The sequence below is a fragment of the Sinocyclocheilus grahami genome, unplaced genomic scaffold (genome assembly GCF_001515645.1).
Source record: "Sinocyclocheilus grahami isolate Dianchi unplaced genomic scaffold, SAMN03320097.WGS_v1.1 scaffold4.1, whole genome shotgun sequence".
NCBI lineage: Eukaryota > Metazoa > Chordata > Actinopteri > Cypriniformes > Cyprinidae > Sinocyclocheilus > Sinocyclocheilus grahami.
Window position 1 is genome coordinate 3,740,381 of NW_015505183.1, and position 21,175 is coordinate 3,761,555.

The 21,175-nt window shown below is 39.5% G+C and overlaps 1 protein-coding gene across 1 annotated transcript in view; it reads left to right on the forward strand.

Annotated features, from left to right (window-relative positions):
- LOC107583272 (ABC transporter G family member 20-like) overlaps window positions 1-21,175 on the forward strand; it is a 32,025-nt gene that overhangs the window by 827 nt on the left and 10,023 nt on the right. The window contains exons 2-11 of the mRNA XM_016269443.1: window positions 2,832-2,971; window positions 6,212-6,371; window positions 6,494-6,648; window positions 8,188-8,295; window positions 10,033-10,126; window positions 11,651-11,725; window positions 11,812-11,983; window positions 12,192-12,288; window positions 19,883-20,051; window positions 20,563-20,663. Coding sequence (XP_016124929.1) covers window positions 2,832-2,971; window positions 6,212-6,371; window positions 6,494-6,648; window positions 8,188-8,295; window positions 10,033-10,126; window positions 11,651-11,725; window positions 11,812-11,983; window positions 12,192-12,288; window positions 19,883-20,051; window positions 20,563-20,663 — 1,271 coding nt within the window. The remainder of the gene's footprint in view (window positions 1-2,831; window positions 2,972-6,211; window positions 6,372-6,493; window positions 6,649-8,187; window positions 8,296-10,032; window positions 10,127-11,650; window positions 11,726-11,811; window positions 11,984-12,191; window positions 12,289-19,882; window positions 20,052-20,562; window positions 20,664-21,175) is intronic.

The following is a 21,175-nucleotide window of genomic DNA, read 5'->3' on the forward strand; positions in this document are numbered from 1 at the left end:
TATTTAAAACGAACTGTTCCAAAGAAATGAATCAGACTCCCCATCACTACGAAGCAGTGAACAATTTCAACAAACCGCTTCAACTAAGAAAACTCTTTGTTGTAATTGTAAGTTGTTATCACCGAGGGATTGCTTTCTTTAAGGTGTTTGTTGCATGTGTCTGTAGAAATGCAGCATGGAGACTTCGTTATTTTCCCCACCTGTATTCCGACAATGCTGCTCTTTGCTGTACCACTTTTGCTATGAGTGCTATGGCTATTTGAGCGACTTCTCAACTGCCCAATCACAGATTGCGTCTGTATGGCTTCTCATAATCGGATTGGCTAGTGAGGGGAGGCCGACCGCTCAGGGGGCGGGTCTTGTCGGTACTAGAAGAGACAAATAACACTCGCAGCTACTGTCAGCCTGTAGCCGGCGGTTATAAACGCTGCGCATCGCTGCACCTGTCATGAAATAACGCTGCGACAAAAAAACAGCGTTTCACAACCGGACGTCTGGACTGTTCATTTAATCGACGTGATTTGTCTTCAAGGATTGTAAAGCCGCCTTGGTATAAAATCTATTTTTATTTCTAAAGTTTGAGTAGATATAGGTTTTAACCGTTTTAACGGCTGTGCATAAAACCTATTTCATCTTCTGGTATCTTGTGCTTTGTATACTGTTGTAATTTATCTTTAAAATTGAATTTATTCGTTAAAATATAATTAAAGAACTGATGGTTGCATGCAAATAGGTAAGTAGTTGGAAAGTTTGTCTGAAGGACCCAACCAGCTCGTGAAGCTCCTGTCAGGTGCTGTGACAGAGGGAGGCGCTTCCTCCAAAACAATGAAGAAATTGAAAAACAAACCAGTTCAGCTGCTCAGAATGACTGTGTAGTAACGAAATTGTCAGCTGATTTCCACGATGGCTCCTTAAATCACCTTAAATATTCTGAGTGCGGTTTAAACACATAGATAGGTTGATGACAATTAAAGATGTCCAAGACGATAAAAAGTATAGCCTACTTTAAAATACGTGTTTTTTTTCTAGAAATAATAATAAAAAGATTATGTCAAACTACAGGTCAGAATTTCAGCCTTTTAAAAAGACAGTCTCCAGACAGTTACATCACCAAAACATTTTTGACATTTTTATTTATTTTTAAAAATTATTTTAATTCAGAATCTGGAAACGTGTTCTTCATATCGGTATATAGTCATTTTCTAAATGCATTTCTTAGTGTATTTTTGAATAATTTTATGATAATAAATCAAATTTGTTATCATAAATTTATCTTAAATAATTAAGACCCGGTTTCAGCGGGTCTTAAAAATTCTAAAAGTATTACATTTAAGCCCCGTTCACACCAAGAACGATAACTATAAAGATAAAGATATTAGCGTCCACACCAGCGAACAATGTCGTCTGTTTATTTTAAGCGCAAGCTGGCTGTCAATTTTTTTTATCGTTCATCAGCTGGAAAAAAATAATTTTGAATGTGATTCCAATTATATCATTTCTCTTTGTCTTTATCGTTATAGTTGTGGTGTGGACTCTGCTGTTCTTTAATATTGAGAAAGATTTTTTGAACTATATATTTATCAATATCTTTATAGTTATCGTCCTTGGTGTGAACGGGCCTTTAGTTGTGTCAAATTTAAGGCCATAAAAAGTCTTAAATGGTACAAGAAATTCTTAATTATGATTTCAAGAGGTCTTAAATTTGGGGACAGAATGACAAGAATTGCTATTGGCTTATAGCTTTATGATTAAACTTTGAAAGGCTATGATTTCAATAAATATGAGCGCTGCAGGTCAGGTGTACTGCGATTACCGGGTTTTTTTCTGCCGTTCCGAAAGTGCCCCCTGCTGGCAGAAAATGAATTTGCATTTTCAGTAAGCCAGTCTGCTGTTATATTTTTACCCAGCAAACACGCAGTAGTAAATGTGAACCGGTGGATCGACAAGAAGCTAATGCTAAAGCATTGTAAAAATCCAAACAATTAAGATACTAAGAAATATTTTAATACTATTAAATTAATCTAACTGACTGATAATAATGATTTAAATTAATATAATAATTGACACTTTTGACTCTTTCCTTATAAATTATTTAAAGTTTGAAATGTGAAGTTTATCATTTTATAAAAGTTTTTGTTTTGTGAAAACCTGTATCTGAACTGTAAATCATGTTTTTACAGTCATTTTACAGTTTAATGTTACCATAGCCATTGCCCTACCCCGCTCATGTGGTATTAATTTTATTTGTGCAGGTCTTAAAAAAGGTCTTTAAAAAGTCTTAAATATGATTTAAAAAATCCTGCAGATACCCTGGTTCTGTTCAGATATGCTAAAATCTTCGTCATCAGTCTTCCTTTCTCCAGGAGAGTCTTAACGCAAGGATTAGAGATCTTGATAGTGTTTGTGTGTGTTTTGTGATGAAACATTTGGGATTAAGTGTGCAGAGATTGAGCGAGAATGACAGATTCTGTGGAAGGAAGGAGAGATTACAGTTCTGATGTCCCAGTTTGCTCCATCGGTATAGGATACTCAGTTACAGAATCTGAGCTGTTGCTAAGAAACAAATATAAGGATCACAAATAAGGCATCATATTTAGTTTTGTGTTAACAATGTAAGTCGTGTAGTCTGTGACGTTGTTATAGACAACACAACAAAGACATTTCCTTTAACACTTTTCAGGGTCTAAGCAGAATTTGTCTGAAACAAATGGAAATGTCTCCTGTTTAATTTTTGTTTCTTTACATATTTAAAGCTGATTTGGATGCATGTATTTTTTTCTACTGTGGTTGAAATATTTATTTTGAGTTGATTTAATTTTTTTTAAATGTAGCACTTGGAAAGCAGTACTATGAAGACTGACTTGGAGGCCGGGAATTGCAGCGCTGCAATCCACTGTCATGATGTGTGTCGTTCATATGGGAAACTTAAAGTCCTCAACAATCTCAATCTGACAGTGCCTCAGGGCCAAATGTGAGTCCAGAATTTTGGCTTTCTAAATGTGTTTTCAAGCTACACCAATCTTGAATGTTCACTTTAAGCAAGATAACATGCCTAAATGCCGACCTGATGTTCATGTGACATGTCCCTGCCACATCCCTTAGGTTTTCTGCACTAGTAGCACAACAAACCTCTAAAATACTCCATACTGAGGGGCTAGAGAATCCAACACCTGGCCTTTGATCTGTGAATGTGATGTTGTGATGCTACTGCAGTGGCAGCTTTCCTTTTATTTACTATATATATCTCAATTACCTGACTTTTATATCACTATAGGTCTGACTATCTGTCCTCTTATCATCTGTTAATGATCTGCTTTATGCTGATAAGTCTTATCAGAGTGATGTTTTAAAATATTTAAGTGTCTTTGTTTCCTTTTTCTAAAATAATGTCTGGAAGCAGCTCTAACGGGCCCAGTCCACAGAAAATTTACTCGCTCACAACTATCATATACAACCTTGTCAAAGAACTATTTGGCGAGCACAGTTTGTAAAAAACCCATATGGTTTCACAAGGACACTTCCAAGCCAGCCCAAGCCTGGCATATTAACCAGCGCGAGGTAGGAAGAGGAATTCCTAAAAGAAGCTCATGAAGACCTCTGCAGAGATGAGAACATCTGTAGACCAGAAAAACTGAATGTGAAGGTGCTGACTAGGCAGGAAATCCAAGACATCATCAAAGCTTCAGGTGCCCCTGGTCCAAGCGGTATACCATAGAAGGTATACAAGAAAAGCCTGAAACTTCTGCAAAGGTTGTGGAAGATTTTGAGGAAGATCTGGGCCAAACGCAAGCTGGAAGCTGTCAGAGGGATGTTTTATCCCAAAAGAAGAGTGTTCCTCCAGAATCGCTCAGTGTAACTTGTGTAAGTCAATCTCCCTCCTGAGTGTGGAATGCAAAGTTTTCTTCTCTGTGCTTGCTAGAAGGTTGACCACCTACATGATGCAGAATAATCACATTAATACTTCCATTCCGTTCCTTCAATACAAGTCCAATCCTGGGCTTTTCAGGCTGTCTGAAGCACACATCAGTGATCAGCCAGTTGATCCGGGAGGCCAAACAGAAGAAAGACGATCTAACAGTGGTCTGGTTGGATCTAGCGAATGCTTATGGAGCTATTCCACATGACCTCATCCAGCTTGTACTTGACTATTACCACATCCCAGTTGCTATTCAAGATATGACCACCAGCTATCTAGGTGGGATCAAACTGAAGTCAACTGGCAGGATCTCCAGAAGGGAATCCCAACGGGATGTAGCATTTCCCCTACCCTACTTATCATGGGCATGAACCTTCTAATAACAGCATCTGAAGGCATAACCTGTCCTGGAGTCAGGTGTTATTCAGCCAGTGATGCAGGGTTTTATGGATGACCTAACAATAACAACTGTGATGCATGCTCAAGTGAGATGGGTACTGGAAACCCTGGACAACGTAGCCACTTGGGCAAGGTTGTCATTTAAAGGCTAGGAAGTCCAGAAATGTTGATCAGGAAGAGCAGAGTCACAAGCAATTTTGGCCTCCAAGTTCAAGGCGAGATCATTCCATCCATTTAGGACAGCCCTATAAAGGTTCAGTGCATCACTGAAAGATGGTGCCAAAGTTGCAAATGCTGTGAAGCAAACCGAAGAGTGGTTGAAGAAAACCAATAGGTCCGGACTCCTCGGAAAATTTAAATCCTGGCTGTAGCAGCATGGCCTTCTGTCCAGTGTTATTTGGCTACTCACAGTCTATGAGTTCCCTTTAACAGTTGTAGAGAGCATTGGGAGGAAAATTAACAAGCACCTGTGGATGTGGTTGGGGATTCCCCCAAGTTTCTCTTCGGTGGGCCTCTACATTCGATCAGGACAGCTGTAGCTCCCTCTGATGCAGAGACAAAATGCAGAGTTGCACTAAGTCTGAGAGATTCCAAAGACATCCTTTAAAGCACCGGGTAAAGCAAACAGGCATCACAACAAGCTCAGGCCATAAATGGGCAGTTAATGCAACCATTGAACAGGCATAAAGCTCATCGAAGTTGCGTGACATCATTGGCAACACCTGCACAGGACGTCAAGGCCTGGGGTTGACACATTTCCAACAGTTTGGAAACGCAAGGATTACGATCAGGTGAGGCATGGTTCAGGCAGAAATCCGAGCTCAAGAGGAGAAGAGGCATTTGTCCAGAGCAGTGGAACAAGCATTCCAGGTAGCATGGAAAAAATAGGATCTGCCCAAGCGTAAGATCACATGGGCAGAGTTGTGGAGACTGGAGGCCTACCGCATCTCCTTCCTGCTGTGCTCCGTGTATGACACCTTTCCTTCACCATCTCATTTGCACACGTGGGGGTTGAGGGACGACCCGTACTGCAAGCTCTGTGGTCAAAAGGGAACACAGGCACACATATTGTCAGGGTGCAAAACATCTTTAATCTAAGGCCAAAGACCGTAAAATCGTCTTAATTGAGCTGACCGTACCATGGGAGGAGGGCTGTGAGGAGGAGGCTCACGAGAGGAAGGCCTAGAAATATCATCCTTTAATTCAGGAGTGTAAAGACAAAGGATGGCAGGCATGGCTGTTCCCTGTGGAAATAGGTTGTAGAGGCTTTCCTGCCAAATCAGTATGCTGATGTCAGCTGATGTAAGCTTTAGGCATGGATGAGAAGAGCAAGAAACACGTTGCTCATAGGATATGGAGCAACATGTAACATGTTTTTGAAAGATGACTCTTGTGCTCACCAAGGCTGCATTTATATGATCATACAGTAAAAAAAAAAATTTGATAAAATACTGTAAAAACAGTAATACTATAAAATAACCATTTTCTGTTTTAATATTTAAAATGTAATTTATTCCTGTGATGGCAAAGCTGAATCTTCAGTAGTCATTAATCCAGTCTTCCAGTACTCCAGAAATCATTCTAATATGCTTATTTGGTGCTCAAGAAATATATATATTTTATTAATATCATCAATGTGCGTCTGAACATTTTTGTGAAAACGGTGATACTTTTTTCCAGGCTTCTTTGAATATAAAGTTAAAAAGAACTGCATTTAGTTCAAATATAAATATTTTGTGACATTATAAATGTCTTTACTCTCACTTTTGATTAATTTGAATTTAAATATTAAAATTGAAATTTTGAATTGAAATAGGATTTTAATTACTCATTGTACTAGATGTGCTCTGTGGAGGATTGACTGGATCTATGATTATGTTTGTTTCCTGTCCTTAGTTATGGGCTGCTGGGGCCAAGTGGCTGTGGGAAGACTACGTTGTTGAAATGCATTGTGGGAACTCTAAAGATATCACATGGTCATATCACAGTGCTGGGGAAACCACCCGCTTTCCCAGGACATGAAGTGCCAGGAAGGATGGTGGGATACATGCCACAGGTGAAAGATTAGTAGAGGCTGGTGTTCACCCATAACGCCTCGTGTATGATTATTGCGATAAGTGAATCTTCTTGAGTTTCATATATTTTTCCTCTTTCTTTTTTCATTCTCTCTGCCTTCAGGACATAGCTCTGTACAATGAGTTCACTATCAGCAACACACTATGGTTTTACGGTCGAATTCATGGCCTTTCATCTAAAGAAACAGAAACCAGGATGAATTTCCTCATTGATTTCCTAGGCCTGCCACAGAAAAACAGCCTTGTGAGAAATCTCAGGTAGAATGATTTTTCATTTCATTCATGATTTTTTGCAATAATCATTGCAGTGATTTTTTTTTTCAAATGTATAGTTGACCTAGAAATTAAACCTAGTCATAATTTATGCACCCTCATGTTGTTCCAAACCATGCGAGTATGCCGAAGTGTTACAACAGCTATTTGTGAGAAACCGACTGAAATTTAAGTTTTGTGTTTCACAGAAGAAAGGAAATCGTATTTTGGGGGTTTGAAATGAATGGCTTTGAAACAAAATTAGACTGAGTAAATGATGACAGAATTCTGAAAGTGACCGAGAGGAGGATAAAACAAAACGAGGCATCATGTGTGACCCACTTTTCTTTGTTGACTCTTCTGACAGCAGCATTCTCATCAGAGCTTGCCTAATAACATTATGCATTCAAAATATTTGGGAAAACCTGTGTCTGTTTTTCTGGCCGCTCTGTTCTGAAAGTTCTCACGCTTCATCTATAGAGGCCTTCTAGGGGTCAAATAGTCATGTGACTACAATGGGTTTTATATGGACATCTGAATGAATCTAAAAGTTATGAAATTATTAAATATAGCACACTTGTTTAATGAGTTATTGGCAGTGTTTATTGATGTTTGTTTGATATCTGACATAGAGATCATATTGGCAGATGAAGTGACAGATTCCCCAGTACTATTTATGACTGTTGTGTGTGTTTGTAGAAAATAAGGTTTATTATTATTATTGTTTTATACACAGAGGAGATTGACTTCACTAAGGCCAAGGAATGTGATGCATGAGACTTTTAGTTCAGTGCAGAAGGCATCTAGTGTCCTGTCGTCCTCTAGATGTAGTTTGTCTGTTTTTGTTTTTACAGTGATGAGCTGGCTCTAGGCAGGGCTCATCCATCTGAAAAATAAGACAATGGCCCCGAAGGTCTTAGTGATCAAACTAGTCAACTTCTCCTTTACAGATTGGGTTAGTTAAATTGGGTTGGGTTAGTGGAGTTGTGGTAAATCTTGGGATACCTTGTGATTCTCCAATGATCATTTAATTAATTTAAATAATTAATGTTTAGTGTAATAGTTGGCTGCAAAATTTGTTAGTAATAAGAAGCATTTCCTTTGCCAAATATTGTTTATAAAAACGAAATTAAACTGATTTTGTGTTTAAAGTGAACACTATTCACAGTCTGTTGCTCCACATATCAGTTTTAGCTAAATAAAATCCATAGAAAACTATAGACCATTAATTAAATCATGAGAACAGAATACTTTATGACTTAGTATTTTATTACTAATAAAAGCTTATCTTTACTACTTATTATTTATATATTACCATTTCTTTTATCTATTTTTAGTGGTAATTTATTTATTTTATTAATTTATTTAAATATTTTTTTGCAGTTACCTTTTGTAATTTTTTAATCAGTGACGTAAATGGGCTTCCATAGGTGTCTGGAATGTTGTTGCACATTTGACAAACAACACTTTAACTTAATTTATTTGTATTTTTTTTTATGAAAGTTCATAACTGACTATTTACGTACATTTATTCACTTTGTTCAGTGGAGGCCAGCGGCGGCGTGTCTCACTTGGAGCTGCTCTGCTTCAGAACCCACAACTTTTGATCCTGGATGAGCCCACTGTGGGAGTGGACCCTGTTTTGCGGGCCAAGTATGCACAACATACCTCTATCTCCAGTATTCATCTGTCTTTACCTTCCACAGCATCTTCCCATCACCTTTACTAAGCTTCTAATGCATTCGTACTAATACCAGTACTACCAGTCTGTCTCTCCCGTTTATGTGTTTGTGGATGAACCTTGTTCTGCATTCTAGAAGCATGAGGTTTTTGCCTTGCACCACTCCTTTCTCTTTCTCTCTCTCCCTCTCTCAGACATCTCAACTTAACATTTTAGCTTACATTCATAACTATGCCGTAACTTTCCTCTTAAGCTTTCCTAATATTTTGTGTTTCACTGCAGGCTGAAACCTAGACCCTAACACCTTGAAGTTAATTTCATTAACTTGTTCGTTTCAAATATTATAATTAAGTAGCCTTTTCAAAGACTTTCCTCAGTGGATTTGTAGTATCAAGATCTTTCACAATGCATAATGGGCAAACAAATCCCAGTGGACTCTTTTGCATGCCTTTGTTTGATCTTTCCATGCGAGTGCATCCTGAGTATGTGACTTGCTGAGGATTATCCTGCGTTCTATAGGCTCAAGATTCCAACTCATTATAAACTTTTCAAGAAAAGAAGCTTTATGCTGTAAATTCTCAGAGACAATCTACATTTATTCTTGAGTTTGATTAATTCATGAACAAAAGGAAGTAAAGAACATGTAGACGGAGAAGTAGCCATGAAAGGAATGAGTCTACAGTATATGGGTAAAAAGAGGGTCACTGTGTCACATTTTAATATATGATGCAGCAATTACTGGGCAGAACATAGATGCAGGTATGTGATGAAAACTAGAAAATTTCATAACCACAGCCCTCTGATATCAGTGGCTTTAATACTTCAGAATGTTTTATTGTTTAGAAATTTATTTGAGATTTTAGAATAAATTAATTCATATTTCTGCTGAGACCACATGGGTGCCAGTCAGACCCTGTTGAACCCTGCTGAAATCCTCTTACACAACAGACTATTGTCCAAGCCTGTCTAAGCCTTCAACCATTTTGGAGTGCTTTGCTTTGTACGATACTAACCTATGCATTGTGTATGCTAAGAGTGTTAATTTACCACATACACACTACTGTTTAAAAGTTTGGGGTCAGTAAGATTTTTTTAATGCTTTTAAAAGAAGTCTGTTGTGCTCATCAAGGCTACATTTATTTGTTAAAAATAAAGTAAAAACAGAAATATTACAAATTGAAATAACTTGTCCATTTTAATATATTTGAAAATGTAATTTATTCCTTTAGTAGTGAAGCTGAATTTTCAGCAGCCATTACTCCAGTCTTCAGTGTCACATGATCCTTGAGAAATCATTCTAATATGCTGATATGGTACTCAGGAAACATTTCTAATTATTATAAATGTTGATAAAAAATTGTGCTGCTTAATCATTTTGTGGAAACATTACATATTGTTTCTAAATTCTTTGATGAATTAAAAGTTAAAAAGAACAGTGTTTATTTGAAATAGAAATCTTTTGTATTTTCTGTCCTGACACTTTCCACTTAGTAACAGTTTGTGTTATCCCATGTCACATGTTAGCTTTATGGATTCATTTCAGGTTTAATTCCCAGGGAATGTTGGTACTAATAAAATTATATGCATTAAAGGTTGGTTGCTTTAGAAAAAAAAGCCTCAGGCATGGAAACATATAAATCTCATAAAGACAAAAGTCCCATTAAAAAAAAAGGCACCACACTCATGCAACAAACTCTCCACTTCTACAGGATATGGCAGCACCTGGTAGACATTGTAAGAGGAGGACAGGTTTCCGTCATTATTACAACGCATTACATTGAAGAAGCTAGACAAGCCAATACGGTAAGATACTTTCCTGAACTGACCACGAACCTGTACCAGAATTCACTACCACTCTTAGTTCAAATATGAAGATGCTCAGTTTAAATGTAAAGATATAAAAACAGAAGTGCATGATTTAATGGAGTCATTCTTAGATTTCTGGTGTGGGTGTTTCTTGAACAGATGAACCACTCTACTCATTACTCATACAGATTTGTTTCTGTAATCCCTTATTATAGTCGTGATTCATTTGCCAAATGTACTTTGTACTGTGGCCTATTACATAACCTTAAAACTAGCTTTTGGCAAAAAGGTGAGCTTTTATGTTTGAATTAGCAGTCTTTCTTTATAGAAGATGCTGGTTAGTGTTTTCATGGTTTCATATTGCTGGTATTGAGACCACTGACAAACCTGCAATAAGTAATGGGTATTACTGTATATTATGTCAAAAAAGGCACTGGTAGACGTCAGACAGACGATTCTGGGAGTAGAATCAGGAACAATTGAAGTCACCTGACTCTATTGTTTAATTTTATTTCTCTTCAAAGTGTTGTTCTACCAGTTTGGCTCGAGGGCATGACGTCTGTTAGTTTGAAACAGCGCATAATTTTGTGTGACTGTAGCGTCAACCAGACAGTTGCTACATCAATGTTGATTTATTTATACACTACTAGTTGAAAAAAGTAATCTGATTACGTAACTCGCATTACTTGTAATGAGTTACCCCCAACACTGCAAACAACACAGAGTGACACCAAAGACACAATCACAACATGCTTATGTACAGTACACTCACCAACCCAGAACAGTGATGTCAATTTCTAAATATGAGAAGTATTCCTTAAACAACAATACCACGCACCCCTTTCTCAGTCTAGCATCCCTGTCTCTCTCATTCTCTATCCGTAGGTTTTTTTTGTCTTTGAGGAAATTTGCGAAGTGAATCATCTTAGACTGATTTATACTTGAATGAATAACTTAAAGTAAAAAGTTCACCCAAAAATGAAAATTTGATAAAGAATTTCACATCCTTAGGCCATTTAAGATGTAAATTAGTTTTTCTTCATTGGAACAGATTTGGAGAAATAGCATTACATCACTTGCTTACCAGTGGATTCTGCAGTGAATGGGTGTCGTCAAAATAAGAGTTCAAACGGCTGATAAAAGCATCACAATAATCCACAACACGACTCCAGTCCATCATACTTTGGCCAGAAATTACAGTTTAAAGTTAAATTGCCTTACTGATGGATTTGTTTCTTATAAACACACAGCTTTTCACTTCGTAAATTGATGGACTGGAGTCATGTAGTTTACTTGTGGATTATTGTGATGTTTTTATCAGATGTTTGGACTCTCATTCTGAAGCCCTCATTCACTGCAGAGGATCCATTGGTGAGCAAGTGATGTAATGCTAAATTTCTTCAAATCAATTACACTGAACAAACAAACTCATCTACATCCTGGAGCCATTATACCATTAGGTCTTTTAAGCTATAAAAGAGCAACATATGAGCAAAAAAAACTGTTTTTCTCTCTCTTTAGGTGGGTTTGATGAGGAATGGTCGATTGTTAGCTGAAGGTCCCCCAGATGCTGTTATGAAGCAACATAATGCAGCAGTAGGTACACACACACACATCTCATATGCACATACATGCAAAATGATTCGGTTAATCTTTCAATTGCATCTATGTGCGTGCATTAGACATTAGAGAGTGCGTTCTTGCAACTTTGTGAGGACTTTGATCAGATGGGCTCCAAACAGAGTCCTCAGGGCCGTCTAATCGACAGCAGCCCATCTCCAGACAGTATGAGAGATGAGAGCAGAGAGCCCATACTGAGAAAGAGCACACCAGAAGACATACCCAAATATAAAGGTACAACAAAGAGGGAGAAATTCACTTACTCTAAAATACTGCATGCAAAAGTTAAACTAAAACTCAAACAGAAATTCTCTTTTGTACAAGACTGACATAAAATGTCACTGGTTTCATAAATGTACCTAAAAATATGTATTTAGAATAGCATATTTTGATCACCATTTAGACTGATGCTTGCAGTTGAAATGTTCTTGTGTCTCTGCAGCTGACTGGAAAGTGCGAGCAAGACACGTCATACCAAAATGGCGTAACATTGCAGCGCTGATGATCAAGACGATGGTTCGAATGAGGAGAATGCCAGGGTAATGATGTCCTAATCAAACTATTTATGGACCCTTTGGACAGACTGCGATTTTTAATGTGAAGTTTTTTGTTTTTCATTTTTAAAAAATGTAACAGATTTATAACACTATATGTTATATTAACCTGGCATTAAATTACAAACAACTAGTTGCTGTGACTGCAAATTTGACATGCTTCTTATTTTTTTCCCCCGCTTTTGGAAAGTCATAGAAATGCTATCATGGATTTTTGTTGTTGTTGTTGTTTTGATATTGGAGCAAATGGGATCCCAGCTATAAATATTTTTTGAAAATGGTCCATTTTTTTATTTCTTACTAACTGAATAAATAGATGACTGCAGTTGGGATGAGGGGGGGGGGGGCGACGAGGGAGCAGAGGATTGCGGAGCCTTCCTCAAACAGTTATGTTCACCATTTCTGATTTACTGAAAGGGTTAGTTCACCCAAAAATGAAAATTCTGTCATTAATTACTCACCCTCATGTCGTTTCAAACCCGTAAGACCTTCGTTCATCTTCGGAACACAAATTAAGATATTTTTGATGGAATCTGAGAGCTGTCTGACCCTGCATAGACAGCAACGCAACTGAAATGTTCCAAAGTCCAGAAACGTAGCAAGGAGATCTGTAAAATAATCCATGTGACATCAGTGGTTCGTCCGCAATTATAGGAAACTACGAGAATACTTTTGGTGCGCAAAAGGAAAAAAACCCCGACTTTATTCAACAATTCGTCTCCTCTGCGTCACCCTGGTGCCATTTTGGAGAATATCTGCTGGACGTGTCACGCCGGAGGAGACGAATTGTTGAATAAAGTCTTTTTTTTTTTTCTTTTGCATCAGCAACTGCTGTAACTGGATTCCATTTCCTCCCTGTCGCCAATGTTGGAGCAGCATCTCTTACACAGGGATTGTGGGATTCTTTAAGTGTTATCTCCAGCCTCGCTTTGGCGCATTTGTACTCCTCCACAAGGCTTGTAATAGGAAGAGAGAGAGCTCCATTGCCGTACAGCCCTATGCTGCTAAGGCATCTTGGTAGCCCAGTCCATTTCCTCAACTGTGTACTCACCAGTCTCTCCAGGTGCTTGGCGTGAGATAAATTGAGCTTGTTTATGGAAATTGGCCACATAAGCCATGGCAACAAACCAAATTGGAAGCACCACAGCTTCAACTTCCCCAGAAGAGCTGTACCATTGATTCTGTTGAGTCCACTGACTGTCTCTTGCCTGAGTAGTTCTACCTGTTTTGAGTCTTTAAGGTCTGCGGTGTACCAACGTCCAAGGCTTTTGATGGGCTTTTTCATGACCGTTGGAATGGGCTCTCCCGCTATACAGAACCTGTCCTTAGTAAGTCAGCCTTTGACAATGGAGATGCTGCGAGATTTTCCGGGTTTAATCTCCATTTGTGCCAATCTGATGTTTTCCTGGAGCTTATCCAGCAGCCGCTTAGTACATGCTTTAGTCATTGTGATGGTAGTCATATCATCCATGTAAGGGAAACAGGTCAATTTAGCTCAAAGGGAATCATTTCAGATTTTAAAGGGAACTCCACCAACAATATGTAAGGGAATGTTCTTTTGTTTTAATGTTGAAAGCTGTTCTGTGAAAGAGTTGGTCAGGCTTGCTTTAGACTGGCTAGGGTCTGATTTATGACATCCTGTTGTCTTGGGCCTCTGTGGAATTTGGACTCCTCGTGCCTCAACCATGTTTTGACCAAATCTTAGATTGTCTGATTCGGTCTGATATCCTACATCCATTTATGCCCTGATTGGAGGGAGCTGCAACCCATTTTTCAAACGTTCCTCTCCAACCACCCAACGGGATGCCTGAATTATGATCTCCATTGCCATAGTGAATGCCAGTGGAGAAGATGGTACGCCATTATGCCAACATCCAGCTGATGCCAGGTGGTGGCACTATCTTGTATGGTAATACAGACCTGAAGATCCCGAAAGTAGGCTTTAATCAATTTTGTTATCTGTACTGGAACATGGAAGAAATCGAATGCTGCCCACTGCAACTTATGTGGCACTGTCCCAAAAGCATTGGCAAGATCTAAGTACACCACATGTAGGTCTTTCTTCTCCTTTATGGCCATTTGCAACTGGTGCCAAATCATGTTAGCTTGTTCCAAACATCCTGAGAAGCCCCCTATGCCTTCCTTTTGCACTGAGGGGTCGACAAAGTTGTTGTTCTTCAGAAACGCTGATAGTCTCTGCGCCACAACGCTGAAGAAAATCTTACCTTCCATATGCAGGATGCTAATTTGACGAAACTGGTCAATAGTTGCCGAATTTTTTTCCTTGGGGATCAAAATCCTCCAGCCTTTCTCCAGGCTTTTGGTATCACCTGCTTTTTCCATGCCACTATCATTAATCTCCAAAGGTACCTCAAAACTGGGGCTTTTGGTATCACCTGCTTTTTCCATGCCACTATCATTAATCTCCAAAGGTACCTCAAAACTGGGGCATTCTTGTAGAGCTTGTATGGAATACCGTTGGGTCCAGGGCCTAATGCTGATCTTGCCCGCTTTACCGCACTCTCAACTTTGCTCCATTTTGGGGGCCTTATGTCCATCTGGTGCTCTGGCAGTTGAATTGGTGGCATGTCTTCTGGAATGGAGATTGGCATGTGCCTCTGATTGTCAGAATAAGTCTTTCTCAGGTGTTCCTCAAGATGCGCTATGGGTACTTTAAGGGTACTGGTTTTCTCCTTGCTAAAGAGACTACTCACGAACTTGTATGGATCTCTATAGAAGACAGTCCTGTTTTGCTCCTTCTTCTTTCGTTGCTTTCTCAAGCTTTCTGTTCTTCGTAGCGTTGCAAGGCGATGTTTGATATCGCCCTGAAGTACCTCTAGGCCTTTCCTTTCTGCTTCAGTGGCCTTCTTCCACTGTTTTCTCAGGCTCCTCCTTTCTTTCACAAGTTTGTCAATCTCTTGTTGTCTCCTGGACTTCGGCTGGCCTCCCAGCTCCTTCTGTGACCTTGGCCTCTTGTTTTTCACTCCAAATCTTTGTGCCCCATAGGTGTAGATAATCTCCCCCATCTTCTCCAGGGGGCGTATTACAGAAAAATCCTAACTTTAAAATCTTATCTTATCTGTTTGGTAACCATGCTAATTTCAGTTAGCACCACATTTTGGACAAAAGCTATTACAGAACAGCATTTCCTAAGTGTGTTATCTTATCTTAACTACAGCTAGGAAGGGGGTATTACAGAAACCTGACAAAAAATCCTAAAAACTGTCTTAACTTTAGGACAACCCCACAGCTGTCCTACCTTCAAAATTATTTGAAAGCTAACGGAAAAACTGCTTACAATTGTGCTGTCCAACAATGGTATTACATTTATTAATAATTGAAAATGAAGAATGGGGATGTTTAATGGTAGAAAGACTCTTGGAGGACCCTGAAGATGTGTTACATTTTGATCACAAAACAATTATAAGTAATTACAGACTGCCGCGCAACATGATATTACAGTTAGCACAGGAACTGCAACCAGCATTACAGAGACCAAAAAAAGCGTCACGGAGCATTACCGGTTATAGTGCAAGTGATTAATGCCTTACGTTTTTTTTTGCAAAAGGTGATTTTCAAAGTGAAGTAGCTTCTATTATTTTGTTTACCTCATCAGCAGCTCACGCAGTGTTGGTTGCTTGGTAACAGACCTGAGAGTGGATTGTCGAGCTTGATAATGCAATTTAAGATATCCTAACTAGAAATAAGGTACGATTTTGTAAAGATAGGATAAGAATCCCAGATCAAGTTAAGATTTCCTTCTGTAATACGAAATTCTGAAAAATCCTAATTTAACATATCACATCCTAAATTAAGACCTAAGATAAGAAACTTTCTGTAATACGCCCCCAATTTCCTTTCTACATCTCCTTTCAGGCCTTCTAGCAGCTGAACGAGATCTGTGTCAATGGTTTCCCACTCGTTGTGGCAGGATTTACGGCCGGGACACACCAAGCCGACTTCAAAGAAGTAGCGGCGACGGAAGCCGACTGTGTTGTCGCCTCACGTTGTCAACATCGGACCAAAAATGTTGAATCGGGCAAACTGCCGCCGACGTGAGCCGACAAGTGGAACACGCCAAATAAACTAGCCCAACCGTCGCTCGCTGTCAGCCCGACTGATTTGCCCTACCTCTGAGGTGAAGTATTGGTCAGTGCGAGGCCCCTCGCTAAGCTCTCTCAGGCACTTTTTCCTGCCCTGATGGATTTTAAGACCCTTCTCTGATGTTATCTTCGCCCAGCTGCAGATGCATCTCTGTGGCTTTTGTCCTGTCATTCTTATAGTTCCAACCTCTGTTGTGCTGTTCTCCTGGCTCATTGTCATTTCCGTTCCTAAGTCTGTTACCGTGTGGTCTGTCCATGAGTCATCTTGCGCCCCCGCTCTCGAAGACTCCAGGGGTGTTCTTCTTCCTGTGGTTTTCATAGCCAAAGATGGGTGGACCCTCTGCACTATGTAGTGACGGATCCTGCTGGAATGGGTAGCTATCCATGGGTCTATTCCCTCCAGTCAGCAGTCTTTCCTAGCTGTCACTAGGTCTTTCCCTGGTTGTCAGCTGCCCTTTCACAGCAGTCACTGGTTTAACCAGGTAGTTTAGTTTGCATGATGGGACTAGGTGTTATGATCCCAATATTCAGCACCATTTAGCTGCACTATAGAAAATGTTCTCCTTCACTGTGAGCAGAACAAAGCGAGACGCAGCAATTGTTACGCTCTAATTTTGGTTCAGCAAGAATCCAGGATCATGGCCTAGTCCATGTCCGTGGTTCTTGCCTCAATACCCAATAATCAGTCATGTATTTACAATTGCTTTATGCGTGACTGGGGAACAATACGAAAAAGGATTAGTATGGTAAGATGGATAGATGAAGACAGTACAATTCTTCACTGCAGTCATCGGGTGGGGATCCTTGACTATTTGATGATATGTTATGCTGTACATGATGTGTACTTATCTTTCATGGATGTTGCCAGTGAGTAGGGGTTGCACCACTACTGATTTCTGCTAGTCAATTTCTTATTTAAAAAATACTCGAGTTACTCGACTACTCGTGGTTCATGCTACTGTAAATGAAAAGACATGAAATAGTTCTTATCAATAAACGCTTATTAATTCATAGCCTAATGCAACCATTACATATGTAAATTGTATTTGTATCTGTAACAATCACAAAATGATTCGTATTTGCATTCGGATCAAACCAGGTGCAACGTCATAGCCTACAGTTACTTGATAAGACCGTTATGACTATCTTTTTTTTCATAGTTATCACTGAACAAGTATGCCGTGTTAAACTAAAATAATTATTAATTTCTAAAAATATATTTATATATTTATATTTAAAAGCGCCAATCTCATTGGTCAGCCAGTTTTTAACGCGGTGCGTCAAACCAAATAAACGAGCCGGAGGCGTTTTTTAAAAAATGCCTCGCGTTTTGCGCATCGGTGTGCACACTCACATTGGCACCCTTTGTTTAGTCACGAGGCGTTAAACGTCGGCGATAATCACGCGCGATATACTCGATAGGATTCGATGTGTACCGGGGTATTTCTGTTTTTCATTAAGCGCCATCTAATGTCAGGGAGTGAATTTGCATGTTCACTTGGCTCATCGCCTGCGAAAATCGCTTGGGAATGAACACAATTAAAGACGCGTCGAAAAACATTGGCGATAATCGTGCGCGATATTCGTCCCGGTGTGAACATTTTTTTATAAACTTTCATTTTTTTAAAAACGCCTCGGGCTCGTTTTTTTGGTTTTGGTGTTATGGAGAGGAATTGCAGATCAAATAGGATTCGATGTGTACCGGGGTATTTCTGTTTTTCATTAAGCGCCATCTAATGTCAGGGAGTGAATTTGCACGTTCACTCATCTCATCGCCTGCGAAAATTGCTTGGGTATGAACACAATTAAAGACGCGTCGAAAAACGTTGGCGATAAGCGCGCGATAATCATCCCGGTGTGATCATCTACGATCATATTATTAGAAATGGGGAAGTCGTGGCCTAATGGTTAGAGAGTCGTACTCGTAACCCAAAGGTTGTGGGTTCGAGTCTTGTACCGGCAGGGATTGTGGGTGGGGGGAGTGAATGTATAGTGCTCTCTCCCACCTTCAATACCACGACTGAGGTGCCCTTGAGCAAACCCCCAACTGCTCCCCGGACGCCGCAGCAAAAATTATCCCCACTGCTCCGGGTGTGTGTTCACGGTGTGTGTGTGTTCACTGCTGTGTGTGTGCACTTTGGATGGGTTAAATGCAGAGTATGGGTCACCATACTTGGCCACATGTCACGTCACTCACTTATAGGTGATATTACTCTTGCCAAGCTCTGATTTCTGAGAGATGCACGGAGCGGCAAAACCAATGCTGTGTTTGATTTGCGCTCTTTTCATTCATAAAGTTTATATTCATTCACTTCACACTCTATTGCTTGACTTTAGAGGTCTGTGTATAATATTGCGCTGATCCCCTGGCTCAACTGTTATCTAGCAAACACCAGACTGTGCCAGCCTCAGCCGAATATTATATTCAGCAGAATTATTCCTTGTCCGTTATTTGTTTTTGAAGCCAATTTTAAAGCCAATTTTTTGAAGCCAATTTTAGGGCACACCCCTAATTATTACATTACATATTTTAATTGTACATGCAACATAGATAAAGTCATAGAAAGTAACAGCTACACACAATATTGTAATCCTAAAATTTACGTAGTACTTGCAAACTCTGTGCATGCATGCATTATGGTTAATGCATGCTTGAGTAGTCGATTGTTTCCGACAGTGCTGACTAGTGGTTGAAGTAGTCGATCACTCGACTACTCGACTAGTCTATGCAAGCCCTACCAGTGAGACACCTTAACCTATGTCCATCAGATCCCAGTTTCTGTGCAAACTTTAGCCTGGGTGAAAGATGCCTTTTGTTGAGGTGATGTTGCCAATGACCTTTGTATGGTGTTTCCACCAATGCAACACATCCTCAGTTGTGTTCCCCAGCCTCATTGGGTGTTTTGGCCCTTTATCACAAGACACCCTCAGCCGAGGCAGGCCCACCACAGGCTGGTCAGACCCGGGCGTGTGTCAATTTGGCAGCCCACACTGTGTCCATCCGCTTTAGCCACAGCCAGTGGCTGCTTCTTTCAGCGACAGTGGCCAGTTCCCTGACTATCCTCCGCTGGACATGTCCTCTGATGCCCAACTCCTTCAGCAACCTTATAGTGGAACTAGCCACAAAGCCCCTGCAGCCCACTTCCACCGGGTATATTTTCACTGTCCAGCCCCGCTCCTCTGCCTCAGCTGCCAAGTTAACATATCACAGCTTCTTCCTTTCAAAGGCTTCGTTAATGGCCTCTACCCAAGGGACTGTCAGTACGACTATTATAATGATCCTACTGGAGGAATAATTGAATTAAATGTAATAACCGCTTTCTTAAATGTACTTAAATATTTAATTGTTGTCCTTCACAAACCATCTTTTTTACTGTGCAGATATCTTGTATCAATGTGCGTTTTCTTTTCTTTTCAGATAATCAAAGCATTTTAACGCAAAATGTTTTGTGTGTGTGCCTCTGTTTTGTACTCAGGTCCCTTTGTTTCCAGTTCCTGTTGCCTGTAATTCAGATCTGTCTGATGTGCTTGTGTATTGGTGGAGACCCTAAAGGCATTGATGTGGCTGTGGTCAATAATGAAAGCAGTCCCAGTGCCTATAGTAGATCACTGCTTTCCTTCCTTGACAACACGAGTGTCTACCAGGTACGCATATATGTTTTCAAACACAAAATTTACAAAATAAAGATAACTTAATTTGTCTGTTGACAGTATTTTTTTCTTTTTTTATTCTTTAAAGGGGTCATATGATGCTGCTAAAAAGAACATTATTTTGTGTATTTGGTGTAATGAAATGTGTTTATGCGGTTTAAGGTTCAGAAAACACATTATTTTCCACATACTGTACATTATTGTTTCTCCTCTATGCCCCGCCTTTCTGAAACGCGTCGATTTTTACAAAGCTCATCGGTCTGAAAAAGCGAGGTGTGCTGTGATTGGCCAGCTATCCAGTGCGTTGTGATTGGCCGAATACCTAAAGCGTGTGACGGAAATGTTACGCCCCTTACCACATTGTGATGATACCCTGTCAGGCCGGAGCGATGATTAATAAACATGAAAACCCGTTATAAACGAGGCATTCGTTGCATCCAGTGGGGACATAATTATCAGTGTTCATTTCTAGATCAAAATACATTTTCCTGTTTCCTTTCTGCAGGTGAGCTTGTCTCATTCTGAAGCTTTTGCTGGTATCCGAAATGGGGAATACTGGGGCGTCATAGAGTTTGGGGAGAATTTCACCAGCTATCTAACCAAAAGGTGAGCTCCATTGTGTAAGAAGTTTGTTATGAAAATGACCTGAAAGAACATGTTTTGAGGTTTTGACCAAATAATGTCTGCCAAGTTCCATAATCCTGACTGTAAAGCTCACCTTGAGAAAGACACATATTTGTTCTGTCAATTAAGCAATTTTTTAATCGTATATGTTTTTAAAAACCTATTTGGACCATTTGACTCGTTTGGCTAGTTAATTGCAAATAACCCATTCAAAAAAATGATTAATTTACAACTTTTATTTTAACCAATGAACACTACTGTTAGCCAATACTGCAAGTAGATCTATTTTTGTCCAGTCTCTTTTTTGTTAATTAGAGGGCGACTTCAAACAAGTGATATTTTTTCTGCATCTTCTTAAGGTGTGTCAGATGTTCTTTAGACCCATTCCTCCTATTAAGGGTTCCACTTTCTTCAGCTAATCATGCACACTCAATTATCTTACACATAACACACAAACACCTGCCTCAATAGTCAGAAACACTCAACTGCATCAG